Consider the following 14,000-nt stretch of genomic DNA (forward strand, 5'->3'; position numbering starts at 1 on the left):
GTGAGGTGGTGTAACGCGGTGGTAGGGTTGATTTTTCGATACGTTTTCATATATTAACATGAGAATATATTAACTATACAGAATTCCACACTGCAAAGCAGAGTTTTTTAGACTCTCCCTCAAGTTCATTTTTGAGTCCTATACCTAAGTAGACAAGCAAAGTATCATGGATAGGCCTACCAGCTAAGTAACCAGCATTATCATACCTACATAAGAAATTGGTTAAATCTTGAGTAGGTAAATGAGGAAATTAAAAATGAACTGATTCTAAAAAATCTCTGGTTTGTCACTACTGCTAGTGCTAAAGTGTTGCCACTTTACTATAATTTACTATTTTTGCCAGTTTTATGGAAGATTTGTCGTCATGATATTAATTTCAATTTCTTGCAAAAAATACATGTAAAGAAAAGAAGTCCAACAAAACCTGCCAGAGTGCCAGACTGCCATTAGGCCTAGCACAATTGCCACTGCCCCACTGGTAAAGATAGGCCTAATACTAAATTTACTATGCTATGGAGTATGGTGTGGGCCTTTTTTTTCTTTGGTTCAACTGATCTAACAAACTTAGGTACAACTTACAAGATATAAGCGTTCCATAAATTATTGACGGCACATGAAAACTTCAGTGTAAATGTTAATTATTTCGAAATATATTTGAAAATTACTAGAACAACTGAACTTATGTCACATATTTCATAAACTTACTTGAGCCCAGCAACTCTCCAAAAGGCCGTCATTTTGCTGTTAACTAGCAACTGCTTTTAGTCGTCACCGGTAAATTCCGTTGTTTCCGAAGTCAAACAATTGCGGAAGAATAGAATTAATCTGGTCGGTGATATTTCGACTGACGATATAGATAAAGATTCAAATCAGCGAACATATACTAAATAGTTGAAAGAATTGAGGATTGTGACACATAAACATTCTCAGAACCTGAAACAAAAACAAAACTGTTGGAAAATAAAGAATTTTGCTACTATTGTAGGCATAAAGGCCGTTTCCAGAAGGACAGTAATTGAATCACGAAATTCGCTCATACTATGTTTCTTAATGCCCAGAAGTTCAGCAATTTTGATTTATTAATCTTCTTAGAAATATAAAGCAGCAAGGGATTTAACTAGGGCTGTATTGAACAACTTTCTATGAATGAGGTTCAGGTTTCATTTTTACCAAATCAGTATCTCCACGGACGCTGTGTTAACTATTGTGCAAAGGAATGCGTCTTGTCTCGGTTATAGAAAGACTGACGCGTATGGTCGGAGTTTGGGCTCAGGTCATTGTTGTTTCAAACTTAAAGAAATCACAGTAATCACATTTCCAAATTCATGATTGCCCATGCCTAAACAGATTTTAGTGAGTAAATTCTAACGGCCGCTTAACACAACTGCTTTTTCAAAACTGTCGGTTTTATCTATTGGCTAATGGAAGACTAACCTTGTTAATAATAGCCTACATTTTCTTTTAAGTGTGTCTGCCTGATTGCATGAAAATGCATCTCTACATAGAAATTAATTTATACGTGACTTGAAAATTTTTTCCTATCAAGCAGGCAACTTAAATGTGCAGACTTATATATCGGCTTCATATATGATTAAAATTTACCAAATTTATAGTAAAAGGGAGCTAGTAGCTGAAAATTTAGATAAGCTTTTCAAACAAAATTTTTTTCAACAAATTCGTGAATCATAGCGATTGGAATCTCTTAAAAAAACGCCTGTAAAGTATCAAGAATAATCTTATTCATTTTTAATTTTTATAATTCTTCAAGTAAGGAGGGAGCAAACTCGCAACTCTGCTCAAACCTTGATACTCTGAATTGTAACCAATGGGCCACCCTGCTCTCCCATGAACCATACCAGGAAACTGCAGGGGCTCGAGCGGTGCTGGGCCAGCGTCCAAACGCTGGGGGCGTTACATCGTCTACGGTCTATGCCAGTATGTTACATTGCTCTAGAAGTATTGACTATCATCGGAACTGGCTTGGCTCTTGCAAGTTTAAGGCCTACAATTACTGATTTCCACACAAGTTTTCCTTAATAAGCACATTCATTAATTACGCATTCCACACATAAATATATTCCCATTCCTCTCATATCATCATACCCATCAGGGGGGACTTCTGACGCGTGTCTGTGCTTGTCCGAAGTCCTATGGGATCTCGCGTTCCTAGGGGGATTGTTCCTGAGCGCCCCACCGCTGAGCTCGCGGTGTCTGACTGCAGGTCTCAGTTGTGGGGTTAAGTTATTATGTAGGCAGGATACCTTACATTTCCCTTCTCTGTCTCTCTCGTGCAGGCGGCCGACGTCCCGTGTAAGCGACCTCTTGTTCGAGTGTCTTTGTTTCTGTTGCTTTTCACCATGTCCCTCCTTGTCACTTCGTCTCTTTGAGATGCTAACGCTGCTACCTTCGAGCCAGCTTCAGTGGGCTGGACAACTGAGGTCTTCCGCTCATTGTGGATGATGAATAATTTGAGATTTTGAATAATTGAGACCTTCCGCCTTATGGCAATGTCACATTTTGAACTCCGGCGCGAAATAGCTTGATAGCTGAAGCGCTAGCAAACCATTCTACCACTACTACTACTCATCTCATCATATCATTCATCACGACCATGTACACAGTAGGAATGAGGAATAGATATTTAACGGGAATACATCACAGGCCACACTTTCGAAGGCTTAAAAACTCAGTTAAAAACTAATCAATGACATAAAAATATACTACACGTTTGACATATAAAGAATTAATATTCAATTTTTTACACTGAATAATAAAATGATACATGAAAGCAAAAAAGATAAAAAATAAAAAAAATTATTATCACGGTGTACACTTTTCATAACAAAAATATTAAGAATCGTTATATAATGACGCCATTGAATAGGGTTGAGTATATTACTAAACTTAACTTACCATGAATATGGATTCTACCTAATTTGGACGGCGAAAATACTTGAATTACATCGTATAATTATCACATCGGAATCACAAACGTCTTCTTAGTAGCATTACGGTCAAGATAGCTCCTCGAAATGCACCCCTCTTTTGACACCCAATGCTTGTCGCCGTTCACGTTTGCGCCTGATGACTTTTCTTTTCCACTTAATAGGCAAGTCATGATGGCAGCTCAAAGCATTTGAATTTGAAGACATCAAGTCCGATACGTCATCGGGTATAGAAAAATAAGGCAATTTCTCGCACAACCTTGCAATTCGCTGCTGAACAGCCACCGAGCGATTTTGAGGTGCATCTCGCAATACTCCGTCAAATTGGACGGACTTTGTAGGCTGAGCTTCATAGAAATCTTTCCATTGAGTATCCGAGTGAGTATTACCGGTATCCTTGTAAAGCAAGTCTTCAAACAGGGACATGTTTGATTTGTCTTCCGGGTCACGAGCGATCCGAGCAGACGCAGCTACAATGGGCGCAACAGAGCGAGGTTTGATGGCTGTAACTGTAGCTCTGAGCTCTTCAAAGTTAGAATGGTCGCTGTAAGGCACATTAAATAGCCCAGGTACGTTAGCGCAGCTGTATTCTCTAATCTGAGAGCATATACATCTAAAGCCAGCGTCTTTAGATTTGAATTTAGATTGTGGAGACGGCTCCTGATTAAGACGAGATTTATTTTTAATGCAAGTGTCTTCATCTGATTGATGGCTAACTATTTTATCAAGATCCAACGATTTTGAAGCATTCAATATCCCAGCGGAAAACAGAGAATCTGACAAAATGGCCTTTGTTTGATTCTCTTCCAAACTGTGTAATTTCATGACAGTTCCTTCAATATCTTCAGGATCACTTAAAACGCGGTTAGATTGAAGTTCAGTTTCATCTTCATTTGATCGTTCAACTTGAGTGGAACACATGGGACCCTGGACGCCGTCACCAAAAGAGTCCGCGTGAAGTTGAGATGAGACGACATTTTTGATGGGCGATAACTGAATTTGTTCCTTGAAAATATCCACTGAGCTGTGCGAAAAAACGTCAACATTATTAGGAACAGCATTGACTGAACGCGCTACACCGACTATATTTACTGATGGAGAGGAGTCATTAACATCATTAAAAAGTACAGTTTCGGTAGCCACCATCTCGGAGCAACATGGATGAACCGGGCAACACTGTACATCACCCATTTCTTGTTTTGGGTCCTTTTCTTCAGCTGGCAAATAAATAGTAGTCATGGCTGATGCACGGATGCTGATGGTCGGATATTCGGTATTCCAGCACTGGTGGCTTTTCTGTGAGACCTGTAGAGTGATTTATGAGACTCAGTGTAAGCCTGTAAACTACGCTTAACAAACATCATTTTGGCACGAATTATGATTCCACAAAAGCTCATCAGATTTGCACTAATTATCCACAAAGATAATAAATACTGCATCGAATCATCATTCAGTTCTAGTGAACGATGTTCAAAAGACCACCACACAGACGTGACCTGCGCCAGAGGCACGAGATGTATTCTCGACTGCGCAGGATCTGTGGTGAAGTATTCAGGGGCGCGTAGCAGCTGCAGGGACAACAGCACAGCAGGGGGCACGAGCACCAGCTCGTCCATCTGGACGCCGAGGAATAAGTACAGCTCCTCGCGGCCTAGGTTGCGGCAGCCAAGCTTTATGCGGTGTTTAGGGTGGCATCTGTCAGTGCAAATATGAATTTTACATCATCGTAAACAACGCTAAATCAAAACATGACAAATACTGCTCAAATGTAAGCAGAAATCCTATTCCAGTTCATTTGTTTTGCTATAGAGATAGTTTACTTGTGATGAACAGAAGTAGTTAGAGAATTCCATTACAGTTCATGACCCATAATTGAGTTTTTTTTGGGGAGAAGTCTGAAATATTAACAGACACTATTATACTCATATTTTTTAATCATGACATCTCACCAGCCACTACTAACACCATCTACCAGTGTATTTACCACTCTTCTATTATGCTAGAATACTCGAGAAGAGATCAGAAATCATCACCTTCTAGCACAAATCAACGCACTCATTCAGGATAATATTACACACTTAATTATGTTGAGTATGATGAGAGAAGCGTCATCGCGAGAGGGGAAGTTGTAGATCGGGTGACAATAAGTGTTGTCCAGGTAGAGAACATCAACATCTCCAGCTTGCAGGTTGTTCAGCCCCGGCTGAAGAGGCATTTCAGGATAATAGCGAAAATCTCCAGTGTATAAAATGGTGCCAAAGTAACCTGCCAAAACACCAAAGAAATGACTAAAATATAAACTGTGAATATCAAATTTGCAGGAGAAACACAATGTGATCACAATTATAGCCATAAAGCTGAATAGAAGAGAATTATATTAGTATAGGATACAAATATTATATAAAGCCCATGACATTGAGTTACTCTGACTGGATAAAATAGAAATAAATCAATGCCCTGTAAGGGGATACAAAACGGCGTTCTGACATGCTGACATATGGTAGTCATGAACGACCAGGTACCTTTTTAAAATCTCAATACATAGCAATAATCTCGTGCCACAATTTTCAGCACTATTGAATAAGAATGAAGAATCACCTTGCAAAAGGAACATGACAGCCCCAGGGACGTGGTTAGCATCAATAGCAGTCACAAGTGCCTTATTTTGACCTGTCAGGTCGAGTGGCACCTCGACAGAAGTGCCTGCCTCCACAATGATGAATGTTGCAAGAGCAATCTAAGATATATTAGATAGTATGCAATAAAAATTTGACTATGATTATGAATAAGAACGATCAACAAATTACTCAATCTTGGCCTGGGCCCACTAATAAGCAGTTAATAATTAGCATAAAATTGTTTCAGGGTAAGCTTGTTTCTAAAATAATTTATTAACAATGAACAATGATGAATTTGTGAATAAAAATCATGAATGTTTATTAGATAGGTACGTAATCTTAGAAATTTATGATATGGACATAACAAATCAATTCATTTTATTTCTTGGTTGAATTAGCACAGGTAGCAGAAACAAAACAATTAGCTAGGGAAATAAAAATGTATTCAGCAGAAAAATAACAAATTAATGAACTATTTCAAGATAAAAGACATCTGGTCAATAGCTACAGCTACTACCTTGCGCTTCTTTGCAAGCCAGTGAGCATTAAAGGAAGTAGTGTAGATTGGTTGCCTCCATGTACTTGTTAAGCCTTCCAGGTGGTCACTGTGGCAATGGGTTAGGAAGAACACTTTGGCCTGCAATTTGAATTGTAAATGCATTAAAAGGTCACTATGTTTAAGACGCCTTGTTGACAGAATCTACATGGATTAATGCATGCTTTACTAACCCTAAATCATTAATCCAGTAGCCAAAATGATGATCCTAGAAACACAAGGTAACAAAGTAAATATATTAAATGCAGGGAGTTAGTGATATATATCCAAAGAGAATAAAATGCATACTGAGTTACTGACTTCATACACCACTACTATATTTATAGGGCCAAGCTTATGCCTTTCAGCAGACAAATTTATTACAAGCTTAACTCACAAATATTGATATTAAATACATGATTGAAAAAATATTTCAACTGTAACTAAAAACAATAGACATGAATCATATCAGAAGAAAGAAATGGATAACTGAAGACTTGCCTGAGGTTTGAGTATGACATTCCAAAAGTCAATAGCTATTGGAGTGCCAGGGATCACCATGCCATTTCCGCTTTGATGACAGCTCATTGTGGACCTGTATCTGTAAGAAGTAGAAAATAACAATTCAGATCAATTGGTCATTACTTAGTCAATAGTCATAACTATGGTTTAAGGTCTAAGCTTATTGTTATCAGTAAAATATTTTGGTTTTTCACATTGAAAAGATGGCTAAATAAATGACTCTTTCCACATTTTATTGACACTCACTGTCACTCAGACTCTCAGAGTCAGTTGACAGAAGTGGAACCTGGAAATATCTGTTCAATTATATTAAAGGATCATGTGTCAATCCAATGAAATTGAATCAAATTATAGTTACTATTTACTGTGTTTGTAATTTGTATGTTACATACATTTTCTTCATACTTATATACATGATGTAAGACAGTAAGACAGTAAGTATGAATTTACATTTTACATTATCAATTTTAAATAATATTACTCATTAGAATCGCTACTATACTTATTAACTAGCACTGGTCACTGGTCAGTATCCAGTAAGTGGTCACTGGTCAGTGGTCAGTGGACAGTGACTCAGTGAGGTCACTGACTCACTGCCGGCTTAGAACTGATCATACTTTCTTGTAACTTGTACTCTTGTAGTGACTGGCCCATAGTGGCAAAGCAGAGAGTTTTTTAGACTCTCCCACAAGTTCAATTTTGATTACTATAAGTAGACCAGTAAACTTGAGTAAAGTACCTATCATGGATACCAGCATTATCATACATAAGAAATTGGTTTAAATATTGAGTAATTGAGGAAATTAAAAATGCACTGATTCTAAAAAATCTCTGGTTTGCCACTATGTCAGGCGGTCACTGACTGCCTGACTTGCTGACTGGTCAGTGGTCAGCTCACTCAGCTGGTCTGAGACTGAGTGGCTTTAGCAGTTTAGGAATTAGGCCTACCACCAAAGCTAAAACTAAAAGTTTAGCACAAGCACTTTAGCCTAAGCCTAACTCTGCAGTCTCTGCCTAAGAGGCTAAGGCCTAAGGCTAACTGCTAAAGTGTTGCCACTAGGCTACACTCTACAGTGCTACTAGCCAGCCACTAGCCAGTATTTAGGTATAATTGACTATTTTTGCCAGTTTTATAGAAGATTTGTCGTCATGATATTAATTTCAATTTCTTGCAAAAAATACATGTAAAGAAAAGAAGTCCAACAAAACCTGCCAGAGTGCCAGACTGCCATTAGGCCTAGCACAATTGCCACTGCCCCACTGGTAAAGATAGGCCTAATACTAANTAAACTCTTCAAAATCATCGAAAACCACCACATTTGTTATGTAATGTTGTAAATTTCCGTATTCCTTCGGTTGCAAATTTTGAGTTTTTTTCTCCATACCTATTGATACGTACGTACGGGTTTGTAAATAGGGTTGTTGGCAGTAGGACTTCGCGGAGAAAGCATCCGATTAATTTAATGTTTTTCCGGTAGGAGTGTTTAATGTCATCTTTTCTTAATTTCTAATTTATTATTTGGAGTGATCAGTCTTTGATTTTTGTTTTATTGTTTTTTTTTCATAAGTGCATGTTTGCTCTTCTTTAATTAGAAGAGGGCCGACTCCAGGGCTACCAAGCTTAATTTCAGGAAGTCCAGGAACTTGTATGGTCTCGTTCCTAATTTTTTTTAATGCGTCGTCTCCTGCCTAAAGCTCTGAACCGGTGTCTTTAGAATAAAGTTCTAAAATAAAAGTTTAATTCGTTTCTTGTTTTTGTTTTTCAGCCAAACAGTAAGTGATATTTAAGAGAAAATATCAGAAACCTTATCATTTACCTAACCAAAAATATGTACTTCTTCAACCTTTCGTCAAGTTAAGTGCACACGAAATCTCTCACTAGCGGGGTTGTCTNCAGTAAGTGATATTTAAGAGAAAATATCAGAAACCTTATCATTTACCTAACCAAAAATATGTACTTCTTCAACCTTTCGTCAAGTTTATTGCACACGAAATCTCTCACTAGCGGGGTTGTCTGGCGTATGTAATGCTCAGTTGTCTCAATTTTCCTACCGTTGATTATTGAAAACGCTACAAAATTCAGTCAACAATAATTGATGTATCTTATTTGAGTTATTGCATACATTAGGTTTATAAAAATATGATGAATCAATTTCCAATTGAGTACAATTAATCATTTACAATTAGTTGCCCATTGTTGAACAAATATACTTGAATCGTTTGTTACCCCGAGTAACGACTTGTACAATGAATATTAGCTTGAATTTCATGCATGAATTCCTCGAGCCGTATATCCAGAGCAGAATTAGAATTTTAGAGCGCTACGTTGTTTCACGATATCTCGATCGAGCTTGAAAAATTATATTCAAGGACTTATTTCTTCAATGTAAAACGGTGGGTATAGAGAACACACGATTGCGGCATAAGATGATTAATGAATACTAAAATGCGCAAAGAATAAATTTATAGATTCAATAATTGACGGGATAAAAAAGTCATATGCAGTCAGCAATCGGTTCGCAGAATTCTTTTTCTAAGAATTATGCCTAATTATTAATGTGATCACTGTTTGCTCATCATATTCATCAAGCAATGCCCTAGGTTTCAAACACTCAACGTCATCTCTAATTAGCTGAATGAATGACATGAAATTAAAATTGCTGGCTTATACCTCACTCACTCTAATTCATTTTAGAATGTGTAGAACATCGAAGAAGCAAGCTAGCGCTGCCCCAGTTCCCATTCAGTCACAAGTATTTTAGAACCTCTAAACGCTATATAAGTAAAAGATCTGACCCAGATTCAATTTACTATTCCTTATTTTTAATTTTAAAGACGCATGAAAAAGCCAGCAAGCACTGCCCTAGTTCTAATTTTTGAAGTGGGTCCACCACGCCCCCGGGCTACCGGGGTTTCGGCTGTCAAGCAGGTCCGGGGGCCGGCACTTGAACACAAAAAAGTTTATCAAACGCGGCGCTTCAGAAGAAAAGCTCAAAGTTGCAAAACTTTCAAAGATAGCTTCAAGTCTCTGCCAAAGTTGAGGAGGAGCTTTGGGAAGCAATCATATATTCTTAGCCCTCAGCATTGTTTTTCTTGGGACTTGCTAAGTTTTGCCTTTGTTTCCATTTGCTTTAGGCACACGTAAAGGCATGCAAGGGTGGCGTTTCATCAGCGGAAAGTGCCATGCTTATTTTGGATGGTAATGCATTCTTTGATCTCGAATATTTTGCGTGCTTAGGAATAAAAAATGTTAAGCAAGCCTGCAAGAGAAAGTTAACATTAATGCTCTTATTCACAATAAGATAAAGTGAAAATGCCGGTCTATATATACCACTCGATCTCATTCATTTTGAAATGTGGATAACTTCTTGAGAAAGGCGATCGATATTTCTCCCGATGAAGCCAATATTTTGCTGGTGTGAGATTATATCGTTTACTACTATTATGTTTGTTCATATTTTCCTACGTAAAGAAATAATACAGGTTCCAAATTTATTGTCAATTTTGCAAGAGCAATGAGCATTTACTTCCGACAATGATGCTACTGCTTACTTACTTTTACTTATTTCGGTTTCTGTTGTACGCATATAATTTCTCGGTTGTTAATAAAATATTTGTAGCCTATCAACCCATGTGCAATGCTCTCACAAGAGATCAAGTGAAGCGCAATAACCACAGACTCGTAAATTCAATATTTCTCATACGGCAAGGGTTTTTTCGGAACCTGTCTAAGAAATAGAGAAGCGTATCTAATAATTGTTCTCAAATATACTTTCTGCTGTTTTAAAAGACCCCAAATAGCACAGTTTTAGAAAAATCGTACTATTAAAATCCAAAAAAATCTATTCTAATATTATTAGAATAGATCAATATTATTCTAAGACATAGAGGAACTGTGCTGAGTCTTTCAAATTAAAATAAACATAAATCGTAATAATCGGACGCGGGCTCCTGACGATTCCATTCCATTATGGGACATTAAAGCTTCTTTCACTTGCATTCTTTCGTTGCTTTGTACCGAAATCAATCCATAATTCATCAAAATGTGGCAGCGTGTTTACTCATGAAGATTACGATGAATAATTCAGCGTTTCAACATTATTTACAGGACCCGATACTTCATCAGGTAACAATAATGTTAGATGGCTAACAATTCATTAACATAACCGACAATTCATCCTAATTCTCATTTAACACGAACATCCCCAATATTTCTTACTTCATCACACTATCACCAAACTGGCAATATTTCTTTGATCTCACCACTTGCGTAACACCAAATGCAGCCTAGACTTGATTATTATCTTCACTATTTTGTTCCTTTCCATTGCACTATCGCTACTTATCCGAGCATCGCCATCACCACATTATCATCGCACGAACACTACACCATTAGCACGCCATCGACACACCTTAAAAAGACCATCCCACATCATCATCACACAACACCACAACCTCACCAAATCAATCTACCTGCCTCCGTCGTCCATAAATCACTCCACAACCACACCACACCACACCACGCCACACCACAACAACACTAAATCTCATTGCACCACACCACCTCACCACCACACCTCACATAACACCACACCACAACCATACTAAGTAACATTGCACCACACCACCACCAGACCACAACCACACCACCTCACCACCACACTACCTCACACCACACCACACCACACCACACCACACAACACCACCCTATGCGACCAGCAGAGTGTTGACTCAAGCCAGCTGCGGTTCCGAGATAGCGAGGTCCCTCCTGGAAAAAAACTAAAAATGAATAAGAGAGAAAATAAAAAATCCCCGAAGAGGTTCCGAAGAAAATACCGCACACAAAATAGCGCACGAACAGAATTCAAATTTACCTTTGCTATCACCGAGCTCGTTCTTGGCGGCCGCCATTGAAGAGCGGAGAGGAGGGTGGGGGGATTTGTACTCTTTATTTTTACAAGTCTCAGGAAACTCGGACACTGGCCGCTATAAGTAGTGGAAATTATAGGTGAAATCCCACAGGTAATTCGTTCCATAACTATATTTCGACTTACAGTAATTTTACTTCCACCTATAAATAATGATGCTTAAACTCGCACAATGGCTGAACAATTATTGACCCTAAACTCGGACACTGGCTGAACAATATAACCGAAACTCGGACACTGGCTGAACAATTTAACCGAAACTCGAACACTGGCTGAACAATTTAACCGAAACTCGGGCACTGGCTGAACAATTGAACCGAAACTCGGGCACTGGCTGAACAATTGAACCGAAACCCGGAAACTGACTGAACAATTGAACCGAAACTCGGGCACTGGCTGAACAATTGAACCGAAACTCGGGAACTGGCTGAACAATTGAACCGAAACTCGGACACTGGCTGAACAATTTAACCGAAACTCGAACACTAGCTGAACAATTTAACCGAAACTCGGGCACTGGCTGAACAATTGAACCGAAACTCGGGCACTGGCTGAACAATTGAACCGAAATTCGGGCACTGGCTGAACAATTGAACCGAAACTCGGACACTGGCTGAACAATTTAACCGAAACTCGGCACTGGCTGAAAAATTGAACCGAAACTCGGGCACTGGCTGAACAATTGAACCGAAATTCGGGCACTGGCTGAACAATTGAACCGAAACTCGGGCACTGGCTTAACAACTAAACCGAAACTCGGCCTCTGGCTGAACAATTTAACCGAAACTCAGACACTGACTGAACAACTGAACCGAAACTCGGACACCGGCTGAACAATTGAATCGAAACCCGGACACTGACTGAACAATTGAACCAAAACTAGTACACTGACTGAACAATTGAACCGAAACTCAGACACTGGCTAAACAATTGAACCGAAAATCAGACACTGGCTGAACAATTGAACAGAAACTCAGACACTGGCTGAACAATTGAACCGTAACTCGGGCACCATAAGCCAGATACATGAGCCAGCAAACGGCAACGTAAGTCAACAAACGGCAACATGAGCTAGCAAACGGCAACGTGAGTCAACAAACGGCAACATGAGCCTGCATCCAAACGGCAACGTGAGCCAGCAAACGACAACATGAGCAAGCAAACTGCAACATGTGACAGCAAACGACAACATGAGCCAACAAACGACAACGTGAGACAACAAACGTCAACATGAGGCAACAAGCGTTAATATGAGCCAACAAACGACAACGTGAGACAACAAACGTCAACATGAGCCAACAAACGTTAACATGAGCCAACAAACGCCAACGTGAGACAACAAACGTCAACATGAGCCAACAAACGGTAACATGAGTCAACAAACGGCAACATGAACCGGAAAACGGCAACATGAGCCAACAAACGGCAACTTAAGCCAGCAAATGTCAACATGAGCAACTCATCTGAGCAAGTGAAACAAATCCAAAGAAAATATCATCGCCGGCGTCCCGCAGGAAATCGAAAAGTTTCCGACGATGAACACACAGATTGCCTGGGCTTTGAGCCGGAATCCTTTGATCATGGCAGCAATAAGATCTCCTAAGATTTCATCTAGACCGGCAATGCTGTTTTAAATTTAGCTTCAAATGTCACGAATTACCTGAATGTACAGGTCGTACATGAATCGTTGTGACAGACTACAGTCAGAGGAATGGGCGAGACTTTGACCAAATAGCGATGCACTCATTCGTCTTGTGTGAATCATTCTGACCCAGTTTCTCTGACAGAAGGGCATATCAGTGTTACGTGCGAAAAGTGTGTCACCATTTGTATAGCATGACCCACTCATTTTTCTGAGTGCAGAGCCTGTTTTGGTCGTGATACAACTTTGAGGGATTCGAGAGTAGTGAGGTATTTTAGTCACCATTCCTATAGATGTGGTAATGAGGTATTTTAGTCACCATCCCTATAGATGTGGAAGTGAGGTATTTTAGTCACCATTCCTACATATGTAATGGGAAATAATATTTTTGTTGTATCCATATAAAGCTCAGAGGGGTCGAATGGTTATCATCACAAAAATTGGATCAGGGGTTCAAAACTCGCAAAGAGTTTTCAAATGTTCAGTCGTAATAAGCAAGGTAGCCGATTATTATTATTATTATTATTATTATTATTATTATTATTATTTTTAATGTTATCACAGAAATGACAGTGACAGTGACCAGTATGCATCTTAGAATATTCTTCTTTCTCTGTCAATGACTCTGTTTTTCTTTCTGTTTAATAGTTGACTCCAGGCGCGTACTGTTTTATTTTGTGAATATTTTTATATCTTCTTGATTATCTTAATATCTTACGCTGTAAATAATTCAAGATTTTGTAAAATATAATGAATATAATTATTATTATTGAAAAAATTATTTCACTTGTTCCGTAGATACTATGTTTA

General features: G+C 38.7%; 1 protein-coding gene across 2 annotated transcripts; it reads right to left on the bottom strand.

Annotated features, from left to right (window-relative positions):
• Window positions 1-2,826: 2,826 nt before the first annotated feature.
• LOC108682467 (5' exonuclease Apollo) lies at window positions 2,827-6,733 on the bottom strand. Of its 2 annotated transcripts, none has more exons than XM_018171632.2 (6): window positions 6,600-6,729; window positions 6,081-6,200; window positions 5,544-5,682; window positions 5,024-5,210; window positions 4,442-4,640; window positions 2,827-4,250 (listed from the first exon to the last, which is right to left on the bottom strand). In XM_018171632.2, exons 1-6 carry the CDS (start codon window positions 6,684-6,686, stop codon window positions 3,015-3,017), a joined length of 1,968 nt encoding a protein of 655 aa, XP_018027121.1. In that variant the 5' UTR covers window positions 6,687-6,729; the 3' UTR covers window positions 2,827-3,014. The 2 variants fall into 2 exon arrangements, with proteins under 2 accessions (XP_018027121.1, XP_047737970.1); XM_047882014.1 differs by having other exon boundaries at window positions 4,110-4,250; window positions 4,437-4,640; window positions 6,600-6,733.
• Window positions 6,734-14,000: the final 7,267 nt, after the last annotated feature.

The sequence above is a fragment of the Hyalella azteca genome, unplaced genomic scaffold (genome assembly GCF_000764305.2).
Source record: "Hyalella azteca isolate HAZT.00-mixed unplaced genomic scaffold, Hazt_2.0.2 contig9398, whole genome shotgun sequence".
In the NCBI taxonomy this organism is placed as follows: domain Eukaryota; kingdom Metazoa; phylum Arthropoda; class Malacostraca; order Amphipoda; family Hyalellidae; genus Hyalella; species Hyalella azteca.